This window comes from Acromyrmex echinatior, chromosome 13 (genome assembly GCF_024713525.1).
Source record: "Acromyrmex echinatior isolate Ae372 chromosome 13, ASM2471352v2, whole genome shotgun sequence".
Taxonomy (NCBI): Eukaryota; Metazoa; Arthropoda; class Insecta; order Hymenoptera; family Formicidae; genus Acromyrmex; species Acromyrmex echinatior.
In genome coordinates, this window is record NC_141864.1 from 10882899 (window position 1) to 10903509 (window position 20611).

The 20611-nt window shown below is 31.8% G+C and overlaps 5 protein-coding genes across 12 annotated transcripts; 2 read left to right on the forward strand and 3 right to left on the reverse strand.

The window, feature by feature from the left end:
• Nucleotides 1-1322: 1322 nt before the first annotated feature.
• Nucleotides 1323-3858, reverse strand: LOC105149297 (DET1- and DDB1-associated protein 1). The gene is made up of 4 exons (XM_011061606.2): nucleotides 3694-3858; nucleotides 3317-3455; nucleotides 3191-3252; nucleotides 1323-2114 (listed from the first exon to the last, which is right to left on the reverse strand). The coding sequence occupies exons 1-4, from the start codon at nucleotides 3694-3696 to the stop codon at nucleotides 2007-2009; spliced, it is 312 nt and encodes a 103-aa protein (XP_011059908.1). The 5' UTR covers nucleotides 3697-3858; the 3' UTR covers nucleotides 1323-2006.
• A 244-nt stretch (nucleotides 3859-4102) lies between these two features.
• LOC105149296 (TBC1 domain family member 31) lies at nucleotides 4103-7980 on the forward strand. Of its 2 annotated transcripts, none has more exons than XM_011061605.2 (5): nucleotides 4103-4247; nucleotides 4447-5939; nucleotides 6012-6481; nucleotides 6552-6769; nucleotides 6902-7980. In XM_011061605.2, exons 2-5 carry the CDS (start codon nucleotides 4575-4577, stop codon nucleotides 7168-7170), a joined length of 2322 nt encoding a protein of 773 aa, XP_011059907.1. In that variant the 5' UTR covers nucleotides 4103-4247; nucleotides 4447-4574; the 3' UTR covers nucleotides 7171-7980. The 2 variants fall into 2 exon arrangements, with proteins under 2 accessions (XP_011059907.1, XP_087268686.1); XM_087412560.1 differs by lacking the exon at nucleotides 4103-4247 and adding an exon at nucleotides 4254-4375.
• Nucleotides 7205-9056, reverse strand: Aprt (adenine phosphoribosyltransferase). The gene is made up of 4 exons (XM_011061604.2): nucleotides 8440-9056; nucleotides 8108-8339; nucleotides 7951-8029; nucleotides 7205-7843 (listed from the first exon to the last, which is right to left on the reverse strand). The coding sequence occupies exons 1-4, from the start codon at nucleotides 8520-8522 to the stop codon at nucleotides 7701-7703; spliced, it is 537 nt and encodes a 178-aa protein (XP_011059906.1). The 5' UTR covers nucleotides 8523-9056; the 3' UTR covers nucleotides 7205-7700.
• Nucleotides 9057-9372: 316 nt separating this feature from the next.
• Lrt (Leucine-rich tendon-specific protein) lies at nucleotides 9373-19245 on the reverse strand. The gene is made up of 5 exons (XM_011061603.2): nucleotides 18378-19245; nucleotides 13248-13674; nucleotides 12325-12639; nucleotides 11839-12171; nucleotides 9373-11723 (listed from the first exon to the last, which is right to left on the reverse strand). The coding sequence occupies exons 2-5, from the start codon at nucleotides 13671-13673 to the stop codon at nucleotides 10287-10289; spliced, it is 2511 nt and encodes an 836-aa protein (XP_011059905.1). The 5' UTR covers nucleotide 13674; nucleotides 18378-19245; the 3' UTR covers nucleotides 9373-10286.
• Nucleotides 10457-18302, forward strand: LOC105149293 (dynein regulatory complex subunit 11). 7 transcript variants are annotated; one of them, XR_015547144.1, is made up of 11 exons: nucleotides 13510-13648; nucleotides 13794-14071; nucleotides 14232-14384; nucleotides 14462-14595; nucleotides 14731-14979; nucleotides 15142-15443; nucleotides 15571-16075; nucleotides 16156-16493; nucleotides 16700-16942; nucleotides 17117-17498; nucleotides 17676-17807. XR_015547144.1 is itself a non-coding variant. In XM_087412555.1 (10 exons), the coding sequence occupies exons 2-10, from the start codon at nucleotides 13932-13934 to the stop codon at nucleotides 18054-18056; spliced, it is 2445 nt and encodes an 814-aa protein (XP_087268681.1). In that variant the 5' UTR covers nucleotides 13508-13648; nucleotides 13794-13931; the 3' UTR covers nucleotides 18057-18302. The 7 variants fall into 7 exon arrangements, 6 of the variants coding, with proteins under 6 accessions (XP_087268685.1, XP_087268681.1, XP_087268684.1 ...); XM_087412555.1 differs by lacking the exon at nucleotides 17117-17498 and having other exon boundaries at nucleotides 13508-13648; nucleotides 17676-18302; XM_087412556.1 differs by lacking the exon at nucleotides 17117-17498 and having other exon boundaries at nucleotides 13515-13648; nucleotides 13855-14071; nucleotides 17676-18302.
• Nucleotides 19246-20611: the final 1366 nt, after the last annotated feature.

Genomic DNA, 20611 nt, shown 5'->3' on the forward strand with positions numbered 1-20611 from the left:
AATTATACGAACCACCGATGATTCTTCCTCTTTGTCTCTCTCTCTCTCTCTCTCTCTCTCTCGGTTTTAAAAAGAGAAAGTGTCTCGCGCTTAAAGTAACGTAAGATTGGTGCAATCAAATCTTAAGCAATGTCTGCAGCCTTCAAAAAATCCAGCCATACTCTCATTTTTCGAAGCAATACATAGTTACTTCGATCTGTAAAAAATAATTGATATCACGAGAAAAAAATATATTGATTTATTGATAGACTTCCATTCTACTACCGAGCCGTATAGCTTCTGAGAGTCGATTCTGTATCTTCAAACAAGGGAATCGATTCTGTATCTTGAAACGAGGTGAAAATTACAAAAGTGAGCGAATTTACTAGAATACTAATAATTTCATTGGTCAACATCTAGTAAATTTTGCTCATTTTTGTAATTTTCATCTTATTTGAAGATACAGAATCGACCTCCAGCACATTGGACGCGAAAACACTTGCCGTGCAGCAAAATGTGATGCGATAGCCAATAAGCTTACAGCTCCTAATGTGTTCATTGATTACCGCGTCTCATTTTGTCGCGCGGCAAGCATTTCCGCGTCCAGTGTGCAGGAGCTCAATTGTATATTTTGGAATAAGATGAAAATTACAAAAGTGAGCAATGATTACTAGGTATTGATCAATTAAATTATGAATATTCTAGTGAATTTGTTTACACTTTTGTAATTTTTACCTCGTTTCAAGACACACAATCGACCCCCAGGAGCCAATACTTCTATCATAGACCACAGTGAGTCAGTGGACCAGTATAGCTACGGCCCTAATGTTCATAACTTTTCTGTTTTGGCGCCTATTTTCTCTAAATTCCTTACAAATCTTATCAACATGTATAAAATAAGGAAACACATATATATATATAATAATTATTTATTTAATTTAAAAAATTACATATATATATATATATATATATATATATATACATACACATACACACACACGCGCGCGCACACACACACACACACACACACACACACACACACACACACACACACACGCACACGCACGCACGCACACACACACACATATATATATCACAACCAATAAAATATAATACATTTGTAATATGCTCAATGGCCGATATTTAGAGAGTTGAATTCTTATATTTAAAACTGTCTTAAGTACAATCTTAAGATGTCATAAACCAATTGTAATTACTTAAGATGGTCTTAAAAGTAAGAACAAACCATGAATACCAGCCAATAACATACAAGAAATATGATATTTCATTATATAAGTTTTATAAGTTTTTATTGCAACACACGAAATAATCTCTATAACTCATACATACAAACAATTTATTTGAAATTAATTATAATTCCTTTAATACAATTATTACATATTTATTATTGTTAACTAATTATAATTAATTACATAATATATAATTATATATAATTTAGTTGGCAATAGATCAAATAATATAATAAATACTGTAAAAAATTTATAAGTTTCTTAAAACGAGATAAATGCTTTAAAAATTTGAAATAGTAATGACTTGCTTGTTTTTACATACACATGTATACTATTTCTTTTAAATAAGTTTCATTTTTCTAATAAATAATTTATATGAAAAAAAATAAATAATTTCTTGGAAGGAAAGAATATAAACAATATTTAAATATAGTACAATTGCCGTTTCAATTACAATTTCTATGTGAAGTAATATTTAATACAATGATTTAACAATTTAGATGGCATAAAAAAAGTGGATATTAAAAATATATCACGATATAAACGTATGAAGCACATCGTTTCATCATATTTTGTTTAAATTTTTTAACAAAATCAGAATAAAAAAAAATTAATTTACTAAAAAATATTGTCAAAAAGGACATATTTTACTTTTGTAAGTTTAATCAATGATGTACCCTTGTGTAATATCCATCAACATGTCCATAGGAATAATTAATTTATATCGTGTATAAATCATTAATTATCCAATATTTTCATATGAAAAAGTAACATATTTTAAAGACTGTTATTTAAATCGAGACGTGGCCTTTTACTGCGTACTGTAGATGCATCATCCTGAGAATCACCATTGGTAGACAAAAATTCTCTCTTTCTATCTGCATTCTATAGAGTTTCATATTTGTGATTAAAAATATCCGTAAAAAATTATATAATAAAAATGTTTAGCAATATACTTGTGTGTAATATTATTAATTATTAATACACTGTTGAATCAAATGATAAGGCACCTTGCTACATCGTGAATGTCTTTGTGTCTATATTATATAAATGAAGGAAAAGAATTCAAAATGTCAAATAAAATGTCAATATTATTTAGAAATTTCTATATGTAAATTTAAGGAAAATTAATTATAAAATAACGAAATCATAAAATACATTACGATTTATTCTATTATCTTCACAGACCAAAAGAATATACAGATATATCATATTCATTAATAAAAAATATATATATTTAAATAATTCTAATGATTGGAAATAGTATTTTCATGGTGTCTAAAAAAAATTTTGATCTGTCAATATGATAAAAAATTTGGAACTCTATAAATAGATATGGCTGGAAATTTAATAATACTTGAAATATAATTAATTATAGAATTATTTCCAAAACAGTAATAGAAAAAATTACATATTTAAGCACAATAACACAGACAATAAGTCATATTGTAAATTATTTTAAAGCTAAAATATATACTTAAATCTTATAGAAAATGCGTTTGAAAAACTTACAAAACTATATACAAAATGGAAAGCAACAATGATCTTAACAAAGTGAAAATCACAATTTTATGTATCATACAATCCTGAAGATTAAAATTCTTTAACAAACCAAATATGAGTTTATCTAATAAAATGATTAAGGTAATTTTTTTTACAATAAAGACAGACCTATTAATTATCGATATGAAAAGAATACTAGTTTTATTACAATGTTTTTTGTTTTTTAAGTTAAGAATTTCATAATTTTGCTCAATTCAGACTCAATCATTTTTTCCAAATTAAAAATTGATTATACTATCCTTTTATTTTACATGAATATTATTTAAGAAGATAACATTCCTATTTATTACATTATACTGCTTAACATACACGCAAACTAGTATTCTAAAAATTTTCATAGTCCCTATCATTTGCAGCTATATATATATGCAGTATATATGTTCTAACTGCTCCTTTACCTTTTTATCCCATTGTTGATGAAGATACCTCAATAAAATGGTAGTTTTCTCAGTAACTATGACTGTAAAAATAAAGAAGCTAATTACATTAAAATATCATTCATATACTACAATATATGTACTTACTTTGTTCGGAAGGATAATCCTTAGTAGGAAGATAAACTGATGGCCTCTTGACACATGTCCGATTTCCATTATCAGTATGAAAATTTGCGAAATTATTTTCATCATGTGACGGAAGGCCTTTTAAAAATTCAGCAACAGACTACAAAGAAATATTCATACAAACCTTATAGAAGCAAGATTCGATAATATTACATTTAGGGAAAGTATTACGGAAAAGATAAAATTCAGTAAAAGACGTTAAGAACATTTGAGACTTTGAAATATGTATTATTCATTATAAACATTCCTTGCACGCGCTTACAAAATCCAGAGTATTTTACAAATATGTGTATAAAAAAATAAGATAGCAATTATTTATACATTTGGACCTTTCTCACCATTATAAGTAGACGATCTGTTGACTGCTAAATTTGAGATTATTCACATAAAAAAAAGACTTTTAGGCGATTAAATTGATACGAGACTATCATCGTCAAAACGCCATCGAATATCGCGTACACTGAGAAGGTATTCGCCAAACTTATTTTATACCTTTCACATTACGGCAAAATAACATTTATATTAGAAATAACAAAAAACTGTATCTTTGTTATTTAATAATGTCTATTACCATTTTTTATTAGATTCTGTGTTATCTACCACTCGACAACACCCGGTAACTAGAGAGAAATAAAGTTAAATAATTAAACCGACGGATGGACACACAGATTAAAACACTGCTATTTTTCGACGAGTTTTGGAACGCATGTGTAAGGCCTTGCACACAATAGAAGGAATAAGGAATTAGGAATAAAGAATTAACGATTTCAACTTATCAGAAACCGTGTATTCCGATGTATCCAATTTCTGATAGATTAGAATCATTTATTCTTTATTCCTAATTCCTTATTCATTCTATTGTACACAGGGCTTAATCCTACACACTATAAAGGTAATTACATAGATGGTAATACATTGTATCGATACTGTTAGGTTAGGTTTCTAAATGTACCGGTTTCTGTCAGTGTCAGTGTGAAAAATTATTTATCTGACGCTATTGATTGCTATTGACATAGACAAGTAGATATAAATTGTCACATATTGCATAAAAAATATATTACATTTAATCTGAGACAAATGTTATTTTGCAGAATTGAAAAAGAAAAGTGAACAATTTATGAAAATATACAATTTATAAAACAAATATATATTCAAAAAGATCTTTGAAGAAATCACGATAATTGTATTTGACTTTTGCTCATGATTACGTGTTTGTATTATGTATAATAGTGGCTGGAATAAATTAATTAAAAGTAATGACTGTTACAAATATGCACCTACAAATGTCAAGAAAAAATATTGTCTTATACAAATGTCTTTCAATCACGACGAAGAATATCTGATTGTAGGAGACACCAAAGGATACTTACATTACATTGAATTGCCTGGAGATGTTCCATGTTACAAAATATTAGGAAAAATCGGGCGACCTACCTTTCTAATATTTAATCCCATATGTACAGAGGAAATATTGATAGGACTTGATACGGGTGACATAAAGATTTGGAAGCTTTGTGCAGATATTAATGAGTTTTCCTTGTTATCCGGTCACAAATTAGCACCAACACATGTTTCCTTTTATAAACATCATTGTCTGACAAGCTCTCGAAACGAAGTAATAATATGGGACCTAAACTCTTATAATAAAGTTCATCAATTAAATGTTAGGGTAAAGAACGCTATCAAGAAAGCAGCCTTCTCCAATGTGGGTCATATCGTCGTGTTATATCACAATGACACTATGCAGGCTTGGACATTGAGACAGTTGCATAAGGATACTAAAATCGATACAAAGATATTTGGGATACGTTATATCAAAGATTTTATTTTTACGAAAGATGGAAGAGCTATGATAATGGGTGGTACAAGAAACATAAGCATTCTTAATACATATGATTGGAGTTTATTAAGGAAACTTTGTTTGCCTAATAATTTTGTTGAAGCAAAACAATTATCTGTCGTTCCATGTCCATTAGATGGTGGAGCAAATAAAATCCTTGCATTTCTATCTTCAAAAAACATGCTTCAATTTTGTGACATAAATGCATTAACCTTTCTTGAGATACCTATCTTTATTGATAGGATTAAAAAATTTGTAATTTCATCTACTGGTAGATATATAGCATACATAGATCAGGAAGAATGTTTAAACATAATGCATACAGACAAAATAATTTCAAAAAAATGTCTTCAACCTAACGGATTGTTAAAACCATATAGAGTACATGCGCATAAAATAAGTGATCATTTGGAATGCGTTAGACAAAGTATGAAGCAAGAATTAAATACGAAACGATTGATGCCTATTTTGAAAGAATTTGGAGAATATCCAGAGAAATATCGTACATTAATTTGGTCCACTATTTTAAAATTACCAGCTAATAAAAACGCATATATTGCCTTAACAAGCAAGGTAACACGTGAAAGATTTGCATTGAACACTTTAAGAAGTCTTCCCTTGGCAGATAAAAGTAAAGCATCGTTGTTAGCCATGACAATAGATTGCTTGTTGCAATGGTGTCCTCTTCTAATACAGTGTCTATTTCTTCCCAACTTAATTTTTCCATTTCTTATGACATTTCAGGTATCTTCTTATTTTATTTTAGATATTTTGTTTAGCTTAAAATGCAAAGTAAGATATATTTATTTGTTTCAGAAAGATCCCTTACTTGCCTTTGAGTTAATTTTAAGTATACTAATAAATTATTGCCAAAAGTGGTTTGAATACCATCCTTTACCACCATTGAATATTTTGGGGATTATTGAGAATATCCTTCTAGAAGCTGATCCTATATTATTGAACATCTTTTGCGAACATGGAATCACAAGTAGAGAATATGCATGGCCATTACTTCAAACTGCAATGAGCGAAGTATTGTCAGGAGACGAGTGGTTGATTTTGTGGGATCATTTAATATCTTTCCAAAAACCTTCTCTGTTATTGATGTGTGTTGTTGCGTACAATATTTTTTTGAAAGAAAATATAATTTCTTTATTAAAGTCATCTGAAGATGTCAAAGCGTTTTATAACACTCAAAGTCATATTAGAGCCAAAGATTTGTTAAAGATCGCGAGAAAACTAGATCAGAAGATATCAAAACGAATACATCCTAATTATTATTTGAGGTAATACATTTTAATATTATAAAAACTGATTACATATATATGTTAATATTAATATTTAAAATTATTTCAGGGATAAGCTATTACAATTAAATCATAGCGGACCCTATCCTTCATTTATATCAGAATATCCTAAATTTCTTACTGAAAATCTTGCAGATTTAGAAAAATTAAAAATGCAAGAACAAAATTTGCAAGAATACAATTGTAGGGTTGCAGATTTTGAAAAGAGAAGATTATATGCAGAGACTGAAGCTTTTGCAAAGCAAATTCATGAAGCAAGAATAAATGGTAAAATATACTCAATCTATATTTTTTTTCTTTAATTTCTTATATTTTCAGTAACATCCTAATTTCACTAATTTCATAAATTTAGTCAAATTGTAAATATTGCAAAGAAATAATTAATTACTCATATTTCAGAGGTACAGAAATGCTTTCAAGAACATATTAACAATTTAAATTGGAAATGGCAGACCTTGTTACCATATGCAGAAAAAGAAAAATTCTGTTTTCATTTGTATAAAAATTCCGATAAAAAATCTAAAAGGAAACAAGAATGTAATAATTGCAAGATTGTAGAAGAAATAGTTTCGAATGAAGATGCTAATTCAAGAAATTATAAAAAATTACAACAAGATGTAACAAAGCTTGAATGTGAAGTACAAAATTTCTTAGATTCGCTAAGATAGCTCGAGGATGGATATTAATTACAGTTGCTAAGAGTTTTAGCAAAATACAATTTTAATACAATTGTACAGTAGAAATATATTTTAATTATATCATAATTATATACATTTCTTGATGAAATTTATTTGTATACTTTTTAATAAATCATATTTATAAATTTTACATTATATAATAGGCAATACATAACAAATTATATGCATGATATACACACACACAAATATACACATACATATATACATATATAGGGTGTTCCCGATCTATAGGATCCTTTCTCATGAGTAGGCAGAAGCAGCTTTTTGACTCATTTCAGTTCACTTTATCTGCTCATGCGAATCCCATAGATTGAGCACACCCTGTATACATATACTTATATAGGTATATACATTATGTATAGAAATATATTTTTATGTGACAAAAATACATAATCTAAAAATATATCTGCATCTTGTGGTATTGTTAAAAGTACATAATTTTACATTGATTATCTGTATTATTCGAATATTTATACTTGCAAATATATATATATAATTTGCTAATGATCATATTGAATGAAAGAATGAACAGGAACACCGACCTTATCTCGACCTTTCAACAAAGTTAATTCCATTATTACTATACATTCAATTACATCAGCACCTGTTGATTTTATTAATTGCACTGCTGCAGCCATAGTACCTTTAAATAATAAATATTTATTTATGTTACTCTTATTGATACATACTAAAATAATACATAATTCATTGTAATGTAATGTAATGTAATGTAATGTAATTTTATTTTACCTCCAGTTGCCAATAAATCGTCAACAATTAGCACTCTAGTTCCTTTATTAATAAATTCTGTTTGTAATTCAAACGTGGCCTGCGCAAATAAAGGCAATTTATTTATATATAGAAAGTAATTGATACATAATCAATATTGGTTAGATTTAAGACATACTTCTCCATATTCTAATGTATACTTCTGTTGTATGACTTTGCCTGGAAGTTTACCCTTTTTTCTAATGGGCAAAAAAGGTTTATCCAATTCTATAGAAATTATAGGACCGAAGAGGAAGCCACGTGAATCCAATCCTACAACTAAATCGACTTCGAGAAATAAAATATGCTCCATAATTAAATCTTTCATTGCTCGTAATGCTGTGATATTATTAAATACGCCAAATATGTCTCTGAAAGTAAATAATTTATATAATATAATAAATACGTATACAGTAGAATGAAATTAATCTTTGACTTTTTGTTAATTTTAAACTCTTCTTATCCACTTACCGAAAAATGATTCCAGGTTCGGGAAAGTCAGGATAACTTTTTATAGCATTTTTCAATATCTGCAATTTATCGTTCTTGTCCATCGTAATTGTACAATTTAGTAACTTAAAATTATGGTAGCACTAATAATATAAAATGTGTCAATATAACTGATAATTTTAGAAATAAATATTAATTTATTAATAAAATTTATAATTTTTTAAAATTATTTGATAAGGCACTTTTAACGATGACAAATAAAAATTTTGATACTGATAGATAAAAAAAAAAGAATTATTCTTTTCTGTATTTCAAACAATGTACATCCTGCATACAGGTGGTCAACGTCTTGCTTGCATAGTGTACATAAAATGCAATTAAGGTGCAGCCATAATAGAAGGAATAAGGAATTAGGAATAAGAAATAAAGATTTCAATCTATCAGAAATCAGTTACACGGGAATATACGATTTCTGATAGGTTGGAATCGTTACTCCTTATTCCTTCTATTGTGGCTACACCATTATGATTTCTGATAGGTTGAAATTTGTTATTTCCTGTTCTTATTGCCTATGCTTTTCATTATGTTTCCAGCTTTACATATAACACATGGCGCATGTACACAGCGCCAGCATTAGGCGTAAAAGAGAAACTATGATGAAAAATAAAATGAAATATTCTTTAATTATTCGAGGATAATTGAAGAACGATGACATTATCGACAATTAAAAATTTGCGATTATCACTGACGAGAGTATCCCGTAAATGTTTGAATCATTCTCTTGAAGGTGACGCTATATGTTTATTTTAAAAATTTCCGCCTAAAGATTACAAACAACTTCAGCTGATCGCAACAATGATAATGTATTCTTACATGTGAGGTGATATTTCAAAAAACATTATTTATTTATTCTACATTTATTAGAAAGGAAAGATAAACAAGTTAGTCCAAAGATATATTAAATAAATGTTTATTTATATATACTCTCAATCATTGCTTGTGAAAAGTACTCTCGATATTTAGTAAACAAACCGAAATAATTGCAAGATATAATATTATATTGTATAGTAATTATATATGTATTTATTACTGTACAATAGTATACGCTATGTTTGCGGATATTAAAAACGATAAAAAAATAACATATTTACAGCATGTATAACATCAAAAAATTAATTAGTACATTATATGTATATGTGTGATGTGTGTGTGTATATTACAAAATGAGAAGATACCTTCCCTCAGGGTTAAACACTATTGTATGTGTGTTCTGTTTCTATACTAAATTAAAAAAAAAATATATATATATATTATATATATTGAGACATAAAAATTTTGTAAAAATTAATTATTTAAAGTATTTAAGTATACTAAATAATCTTCAATCATATTACTTTTTATAACATTCCGATATAGATTCACTCGTTATGTATAGTCTACTGTGTATTTATTTAAATCAATCTGTGAAAATGAATTCGAGACATATAAAGGCAAAACTTACATTGTCCATTTTGCAAGATTTTTAACAATGTTAAAAAAACATCTTGTTTATGTACAGAACGTGAATAAATTATATCTTCCTTCTCGTTTCAGAATTAGAAAAGTAAAATTTTAATTAAACATGTTAGAATTAAAAATAAACATTTTCAAATAACTAAGTACGCTGAAGTTAGTTTTTGCTACAAGTAATTCTTGTTTACAGAAATAATGCAGTTTGTAAAGTGTAGAATAAAATTACATACTTAATTTAATATTTCATCAGAGAGGAAGAGAAAATGTGCCAATTTTGCTTATATATCTCCATTTCTGAATTTTTAAATTCGGAATCTTGAATTCTAAAAACAATGTCGTCATCAATACCTTCCTTATTAAACTTTTGTCGTCGCTAAGAGTTTAATATAATGAGCTTTATGAGTAATTTCAAACTCTTGGGCCGGCAAAAAGCATTGAGCCTGTATCCTTGGATGTCGCAGACGTCTTACAAGATTTCTGCCGAGTATGGCAAGGAGAACAAGGAGAACACCGGTAACAGCGATCACGACCATAATAATGAATATTTCAATGTTCCACCTGCTGTAACTCTGCTCGACTAATTCAACGCAACGGAACCTCTCGCGATCATCTACCAAATTACCAGACATCACAATAATATTGGTGAGTTCATCCAAACTGGCGCACACCCTGTAATAACCCGGCAATGATACATCCACATCGATGACGGATGCGGAGCTACAATTAAGTCTCTGTCGATGTACTACGGAGATCTCGTTGAATACGAAGATTGATAATTGGCAGGTTGATGATGAATCAATAATCGTGTCTTTTGTTTTGGAAAGAATTACATCGATGTGCAAATAGCTTTTATCATCAGATACATTTACGTGTACACTAGTGATCCGTGAATAGGAATCAAGAGATATTTGCGTAGATGTTGCAGAACGAGAATTCCCTTCTTTCGCGTATTGATCTTTCGTCGCTATTCGCTGCTGAGTCTTTTCTAAAACGATGACGTCGCTACAACCTAGACCAAGGGATACATCATCATAAACGTTGGGTATCAATAAAACTACACAATAACGATATTTGTGATGCAATTGTAGATGTAGAGAGGCTGGTATGGTGACCGGTAAAATGCAGGGATCTCGCATCATCCGGGAATCACAATGTAACGGGCTGGACTCTGTTTGAATCTCGTTATCGTCAATTGTTTCGTAGACGATAAGCGAATCGCAAGTATAACGTTCAGCGCACTGCTCCACATGCCACAATAAATTGATACCGGTTGATTCATCGTAGTGAAATTCTTTAAGACTTAGTTGTGTACCTGCCGGATGTTCCCGGGTCATCATGGGTGGTGTGGGCTCGCCGCAAAGTAGACTGCCCGGCGGTACTTGCATTAGGATACCATTCTCCAAGGCAGGTGGTGTCGCGCACACTGCCGATGACTTGTCCTCTTCTGTTAGGCTGGAGTTTGCCAGCCAATTAGCAAACTCCAGCAAGGTACAATCACAATTTAACGGATTGTCGGCGAGAGAGAGCTTCTTGAGGCGCAGCTTTGATGTTAGCACATCGTTAGCTACAATTGTGATATCATTGTCATCCAATCGTAGATCTTGTAAACTTTTCAATGGCACCACCAAATCGGCCGTCAATGCACGCAGAAAATTGTGCGTTAAATCTAAATACATTAATTTTTCTAAATGAGCTAAGGAAGCGCTAGACACGGCGACGATACGGTTGTTTGCCAGATCCAATCGTGTTAAAGTCGATAAGTACTTAAACGAATGATCCTCTAATACATCAATCTGCAAATCAACATTTAATAATTTAAATAAAATAATTTTGATGTAATTAATCTTTTTATATTATTTTAAACGGGATTTCTCTCTAATTTATAAACTTTTAAACGAATGCACTCACTTGATTGTGACTCAAACTGAGATAAGTAAGATTTCTAAGCCCCATGAGAGCTCCTTGTTGGACATTGACGAGACTGTTTTCTGAGACTGTAAGGAAATGTAATTTGGGCATTTGTGGCAATAGATTGGGACCCATCGGACCCAGCAATAAATTGTTCGAAAGATCTAATTCTTCCAAGCGCTTCAGACCTCTCAACGCGGACAAGGCGGAAACACTCAGGCGATTTCCACGCATTCTTAACGAACGTAATGCTGGCAATGTTAAAAAAACCTGCGGCGACAATTGTGATAGTAGATTGTCACACAAGTCTAGATAAGTCAAATTTGACAGTCCCTGAAACAGAATATTTTATTACTCTTAGAATCAATCTCCTCAAAACTTTTCATATATTGTTCTCTTTCTTACAAAAAGAATTCATATATATATATATATATATATATATATATATATATATATATAAAATATTTTTATTTCTCGTAATCATACCTTGAATGAGTCCGCTTCTAATGTTTTTAATTTATTATGAGATAGATCCAATCGGTCCAGACCGACTAGATGTGATAATGCGATTGTGGGAACTGAAGCTAGGAGATTGCTGGGCAGTCCTAACGCTTGTAATGGTCGCGCCAGGGCTGTAAATGCGTTATCATGAACGTATCGCAACTCTCCGGTGGAGACAACTAATCCATGAAGTGCGACATCTTCGAGGAAATGTGCCGGCAACTCAGAAATTCCTGTCACAGTCACATCCAGCAATGATATTGTGTCCGGTTGACTGTGTTTCAAATGTTCGCTGATAGTCTAAGAGGATCAATAGAGACATAAAAGTAATTTTATTATTCTTTCTGTTGTTTATTTCAAAATTGATATTCATTACATCTTTTGATTTTGTATTTCTTCTATAGATTTATTTAAAAAATTATTTAAAGCATTGTAAATACAATACTAATAAACATAACTGAGCAGCAGGACTACTCGCTGTGCTAATATATAAAACAACAGGTGCTATCGAGTAATATGAAATAAGAGAGATCAAGCAACCGAGAAAGAAAAGGAATAAAAAGAGAAGGCACAATGGATTCTTGAATAATAATATTGTACAATTTGTATTCCATTGGCAGTCTATACTAGCCACACTTTCTTGACTGTTATTTAAAAAGTAAATATATAAGTCGATCTTGATTGTGTTGTGAAGCGCATATATATATTAGAGATTGAGTTTACGATTCACCTTTTTGTTTAATTTTTTTTTAATTTTTCCCGAGGAAAATTTATAAGTCTTAACAATTATTTTGGAATTAATTAATTTCGCCAGTTAGGCGTTAAATTATACTATTTTATATATATATATATATATATATATATATATATATATTAATATATGATGGCCTGTTGTTAAAATTAATTACCTGCAGTGCCGTTCTATCACCGGCACATCTGAGTGTATGTGGAAAGTCACAAGAACATTCCACGCCTGCTTTTGTGATATTTGGACATTCCCACACAGTGTCAGAGAAAGATGACGATGACGATGAGGGCGACGATGACGGCGACGGCGATGGTGATGGCGATGGTGATGATGGTGATGATGATGATGATGGTGATGATGATGCGTGGGATAGATTTTTCGGGATGCCATTGTCTTGCGTTGTCATAGTCGCCAACGGCAACAATGCATTTTCTTCGGTGGTCGTCGTCTTTATGAATGTAATCATCGATGTTGCCATCAATGTAATCGACTCCATTGTCGTTGTGACATTGTCCTCTGTTGCGTCGAGACATGACGCTGTCATTATCAATGTTAAGATGAGTAAGTCTCGAAATAATTTCGGCATTCTGAAAAGAGATGTTTAATAGGTATATTGCGTTTATGATATTTTTATCATAGAAAAAGATTTCTTTTTCTGACACAATAAGTAATACTGTAAAATAAAATATTTCGATTTTGTTTTTAGTTAATGCACGCAAATTCATTCTTAAAACGCCAGTCACTCTCTCTCTCTAACCATGATTTAGAAATGACTCAAGTTCCAAATTTCTCGAGGATAAATAATAAAATTCTACAATATCAATGAAAAGCATATTTAAATTCAATGTCTCACGTTTATTCTCACGAGTTATGGCTTATCACGAGAAGCGACTTAGAAAAACTGTTAGAACTCGAAAGAGGATTGCAAAAAAAGGCACCAAAAAACAATGCTGCTTTACATTCAGCGTTATCTATATATTTGAGGCATGTGTTCGAATTAATTCTATAAAAACATCTCGCGTATGTGTATATAATAAAAAATTTAATTATTTTATTAATTTAACTGTGGTATAAATAATACACGATATGCTACTAAAATCTTTTCTTATGAAATCATTAATCATTTAAATTAATATTTGTATAGATATCGTAATATCGTAAGAAAACTCCTCATTTGTTATGATCAAATGGTCCAGACACAGAAACGGGAATTAATTAAGAAGATGTTAGATTGTGCCATCGGGCGTATGCTAGAATATAAAAAGGAAATTGTGACACTGGATGGTACAGCTTATCAGTACGTTTTTCTTTGCTCATTCATCAATTTATATGCTCTAATATTTATATGCTTTAATAAATATTGTCTTCACACAGATGGCCTGACGATATTTTGAATCAAATGAAATTCACGCCAGACGACATCGAGCTATTTGCATCAGTGTCTGGTCGAGAACGTATAGAGGAACGCAGAAAGTTTATTGAAGAGTTGATAGAGAGTGCTCACAAAGGTTTGCAATCGATTCATCGTTTTTTTTAAATTGATAATACAATTTTATTAAAATGTTGAAGTAATTAATACAACAATTTACGTTTAAAAATTTAATTTAAAAGTTTAAATATATTTTTGAAATTTAACTATCTAGTACCACAGCCGACAGAACTCCGGCTCTCTGTTATACAGATTGAGCCCGAAGTGGAAGATGAGACGTTGAAGAAACGCGCTCGACGAAAAGTGCGCATCGCACCACCAACGCAAGTAGAGTTAATCGAATCGCCATTGGAAAAAGCCGCCCGAGAAGCGAAACTTGCTGCTGAAGAAACTATGCGTAACGCAATATTATTGATACAGAGTCATGAGAGAGCCAGAAAGGGACGCGTCTACGGTGTAGATGGTATATTCGCAAAAAAAAATAAATAAATAATTTCATTAGAATAAAATTTTTCAAGTGGGACATTCTCATATGAAAGAAAACGGTATTGAATATGATATATCTATTATAACATTTATTATTACGTTTGCCTATTATTAATTATGATTGATGCTAATTTTTCAGTGAAACGTATATTCGATTACAACAGAAAATTAAGATTCGGAGAAATAATACCGAAAGAAATAGATTACGCTACATACATCAAATCAGCAGTAACGATACAACGTGCATGGCGGCGTCATGTCGCTAGAAAAGCTACGAAAAAACGAATTGCACGTCTCGAAGAAGCTTTGGGTATGACAATACCAAGCTGGCAATGCAACAAGACAATCGCAGAGGACGATGACAACTTTCAGCGACAACGTGCTCTGATACCCGTGTTCGATGTACGCATGAAGAAGGCAATGAGTGACGAACGTACAAAGGTAAATTTTTCAAACAGAATTCGTGATTTATATTGCATTATTGTAAAAGAAAAAATGATACAAGAGAAAGATAATAAGTTAAAAAATAATAAATGTATAAGATTAAAAAACAATTAATTCCCAAAAGCTCCTGAAAATCAGAGGTCCGGGATTAATGGAGGATATCACTGACGAAATTCATGAATGGTTCGTCATTTGGTACAACGCATTAGGATTTTACGATGTGTTTCCAGCTGCGAATTTGGGTGGTAGTGTATTGATTATAACTGGACAGACCTTGACGCCAGAGGAATATTTAATAGAAAAATTAAAAAAGGAGAAAAAAGCCAAGGAAAAAGAGAGATCTCCCAAACCTGAAGTTATCAAGGCCGAAGTTGTTCATTGGAAAATGCCGCAAACAAAGAATTTGTCCTGCTTAGAGGAAGCAAACAACGAGTTCATTCGAAATTGGAGCTTTCGTGACGAAACATATTTGGAACAAGAATATTTGGATTTAATCACTGAGAAACTTTGTTATGAGTTGCAGCTTGAAATGAGGGAGATAGTAGATGAATTGATGAGGGCCGAACTGGAATTACTAAATATGGCATTGTTGAAGGATCTTGGAAAAGATAAACCCAAGAAGGCTAAAAGTAATCGATACAACTTAATAATTAAAACTTTTGCACTTATTATTTAAACAAAAATTTGAATTTTGATTAATTATTGACAGAAAGGATCAGAATTAAAAAGAAGAAAGACATTTTGGAGGATGTGGCCATCGAGGATCTCTTTAGCGAGCTTCTACAAGCTGAAATCATTAGGAATTACCAAACTATTTTTTTACGCGATTGGTTTGGTGATCTATCCTATCAAAATTACGAGGCACGTCGCGAGCTCCGGGATCACAAGCATCGACTCGGAGAAGTAAAGCAGCTCGTCTTAGAGTATTGCATATTGCCTTTAATTTCCAAGGAGACACATCAACTTGCACCGCTCGTGCGTTCTGTGTGCATCTATGGATTACCAGGAACCGGAAAGACCTCGCTTGCGAATGCCATCTGCTCAGAGGTGATCTTTGTCTTGATTATGTATCTTCTCATGTTAATCATTACGTCAAAAGATATTCAAAATATGTTACATATATATATATATAATATAACATACAATAGTTTTTCAATTCTTTGTAATACAATGATAATATCATAAATTAAAGTAGTAGACTGTATTCCTCCGTCTATGTATTTATGTCTATGTATCTCTTTGAATTTTCCTAGATCGGCGCATTACTTTTCGACGTATCAGCATCTGTTTTAGCTAATAAATATATAGGCGAGGAAAAGAGACTCATCAATATAATTTCTAAAGTGGCTCGTTTTTATGCACCTTCCATCATATTTCTCGATGCTGGCGAAAAACCATGGCTGAAAAAAGTTCCACCAGAGGAAAAGTATCTTCAACCCAAACGATTCACCAAATATTTTAATAAACTAATGAAAGACATTAAAAAAGGCGACCAGGTAAAGCTACAAAGAAATTGGCAAATAATTTTCTTTTATTCTCTTGGTAATTCTTTTTATTTTGTCGTGTGATTTACTTTTTATTAATTATCTGTAATAACGCAACTGCTCTGTCAATATTGTACTCTCAGCTTGCGCTTTGCACTATAATGTTTAAAGATCTTTTGACATTAGGAAAAAAAAAATATATATATATATATATATCGTGAGAACGCGGAGTGACACTCCTAAATTGGAGGACTATATCAAAGCATGTACGCAATCGAACAACGCCCACTTTGTAAAATTCTTGTTATTCCTGTTTGAGATCTTTCTTCAATATGAATGAATCGCCGCCACCTCAGACGAGTCCACATATACTGAACTCTCTTTCTCTTTCTCTTATGCCGTTCAAATCTTTCATCTCGGTCGCTCGAGGTTGCTCATCAATGAAACACCTCCTACCTGTATATATGGTTGCCGTATGAGGACGTAGGTGGCGGCGAGTTAACGTAGGATTTAGAGTGTTAAAAATTCCGGACAGATACTGTTACTCACTGGCGTAATATTATAGAAGGTAGATTGATACTTGAAAAGTGGATATTTTATTCCGACTTTCAATTTGTGTAAGATTGAATTAAAATATAAAAATTATGAGATTTATTAAAATAATTATACAAATGAAAGAATATCCAGCATACATAAATAAAATCTGATTTTCATATTATTAATATGACAAATTCATTTTCAACAGATATTATTTCTCTCGCTGTCTGCAGAACCTCATAAGGCGACAGCCGCTTTCATCAGGTTCTACAATAAATTTATAAGGGTACCCACTACCGATTATAACACACTTTATATGTTCTATAAGAATCTATTAATGAAATATCACGGCGTTGATCGCAATATCGATGTCTCCTGTTTGGCCAAAATGTCTCTTGGGGTCCCTCTGGATTTTATCCGGAAAGCCGTAGAGAAGGTGCTGTCGCTACATCGAAGACTTACTCTTAAATCCAATCCATTAAATCCGATGGAAATTATGAATGAGATATTAATGTATCAACATCCTACGAAGAAGATGGTGGAGAATTTTGATAAATTTGAAAAAAGAATCCTTGGCGGAAAAAGATAGTTTCATAAAAAGAAAATTCGCGAAAAGATGAATTTATTATTATTATTATTATTATTTTTGGACATAAATATATGTATCGCAGAAGTTTCGCTCTTGTACAAAAACTATTTATATTGCAAATATTTGTATTCTTTCGCATTGCGTCTAATAGCCCATAAGGATATAAAATATAAAAAGGTATGTCTTTATTTTATAGAAAGAAAATAAACATATTAAATAAAAATATTCTTGTATGCACGCAGGAAAGACAGATGTATATTCTACGACGGAGATGGTGGACTATATTATATAGTTAGAGAACGCTAAAGAGAGAGTACGTACCTCTAATATATAATATGTCAGTCTCCTCGAGCGTGTTGCCAACCCTTGCACCCTCCCACACCTGACCTCGGTCTTAAAGCGGAGGAGGAACCCAGTAGCACCCACGCCGGTCAAGTATTTGCGGCGAGTGCATTGTGCTATATTAATGAAGAATAATCTTCAAGGATCCTTAGACGTTTTCTGTCACCATATCCCTTCTTCAAGAGTCTGCGAGTTTCTTCCTGCTTATGTTCTACTAAGTTGTCACGTTTAGCAGTATTTCGACTCCTCAGTACCTTATCCCTCGCGATATCGCCGCATAATTGTTGTACATCACAAGCCTTGCCAAGGAATCGCTTCTTATAGCACAAAGTTGACGATCTCAGCATTCAACGATGATGTTTGAAATGCGTTCACCAGGATATACACTGTCACACATATACATAATGCATAATTCGTCCGACGTTTTGTCGAATCATGTGGAAAATTGGTACCGCATGTGCGAAGAAAACTTGAGCGCGGTGACATGAACGCGCGAACAATAATAGTAAGTAAGATGATCGTACGATATGTGTGCTTCGAAGCACTATGCGTCAAGAGCATGCTCGGCAATCGCTTCGAGAGACGAGAAACCGTCGCGTCGCCTCCACCGTCCACACGGTGGGGACTCCCCCGGTCCATGTCGGTCCGTCCGTCTCTGTGTCTCTTGGTTTCCACATAGCATAGCCATGTATGGAACACAGGACGACGTTCTCTCTCCCGGCTCTTACGCCCACTTGCCATAGTCGCGCTTTCCGTACTGACTCCACCGGAGCTGGAGCAGGTATCGTCACCATTGACGACAACGAAAAGAACGAGAATGACAACGTCGACGATATATCGTGTGAATCACTGGAAAAAAAGAGGAGCGAATAGAAAAAGCAAATAGAGGATCCGATGTATTTTTTTAAATATAAATATTTTGAAAATCTTGATCTTTGGAATATCAAAAACTCATACTCTAAGAATATTAAAAAATCAATTGATTTATCAAATAAGGAGAAAATTAAGAAAATCTTAATCTTTTTAATTCGTCTAATAAGGAAACAACTTTGTGTGGGTCATATTTTTTCCACTTCCACGAAGTAACAAGTCTTTTTCTTTAATTATTTAATCCATGCACTGTATAAAAAGTAGCACCAAATGATCTTTGCATGTGTTGTTTTCGTATGCATGAGAACTCGAGAGAAGATGAAGCAGAAGCCGGTGAGAAAGAGAAAAAAAAGAGAGAGTAGGTGGGGTAGTAGGGGACTTCGAAGGTCTTCAGGATCCTCACGAAATGCCTTTTGATACTGGAAATCTGTTTGCCATCGTCGTTACGAAATCACGTAAAACCGGGCCTCTACGCCCACGCTGCAACAAGAGACTGGCACAGTCGCGGTGAAAGAAAGTCCAACTTCTTTAACAAAGATGTTTATAATACGCCAGAAATCGAATATCGCATTTAAAAATTAGCATTTGAAAATTTATTTATTGTGAAATTATTCTCGTAATTTTATAAGAATTTTCTTAATTGACTCTCTAATGAAAATGGCGAAAGTTCCTTACGTAGCAGCAGAAAAATAACTCATGATAGCACAACCGACAATGATTAAATTTTATTGCATAACGACCAAAAAAAAAAACGATTCTCATATAAGGAAAATTTAATCTAGTGGATATTTAAAAAAATTGATATTCAAGTCAGATTACATTTTATACCATTATTATAAATTAGTATTACCTTATTTTTAATATCGTGTTCTCATAAAAACAAGATTAATTTGACTAAGATAATAAAAAAGTAAATTATTATAAAATTAATTTTAAAGAATTAATCACGTGCGCGCGAAAGAGGATCGAAGTGAAGATGATAACTATAATAAAGTCGATTTGCAATAAATTGAGCCCACGATTAAAGTCCATTACTAATATTTAATCGTGAACAGCGTTTTTCAAGATCGCGACGGAAAATCGTATAATTCCGTGAAAGACGATCGTTTCGTCGATATACTATCCATTGTTTGTGTACTTGCATAAAAAGTTGCGTTTTCTGAACCAGCTGCACTGGAAGTTAATTGACTTTTGTGTTTTACAATTTAACTTGCTCACGATGCAATTACGCTATAGTAAAATATAAGAAGCATGAAAGTGCATTACATCATTAAAATTTATACAAAGTTTTCATAAAAAATTTGATCAAGGAATTTTTAAGTCAAATTATGATATATATATAT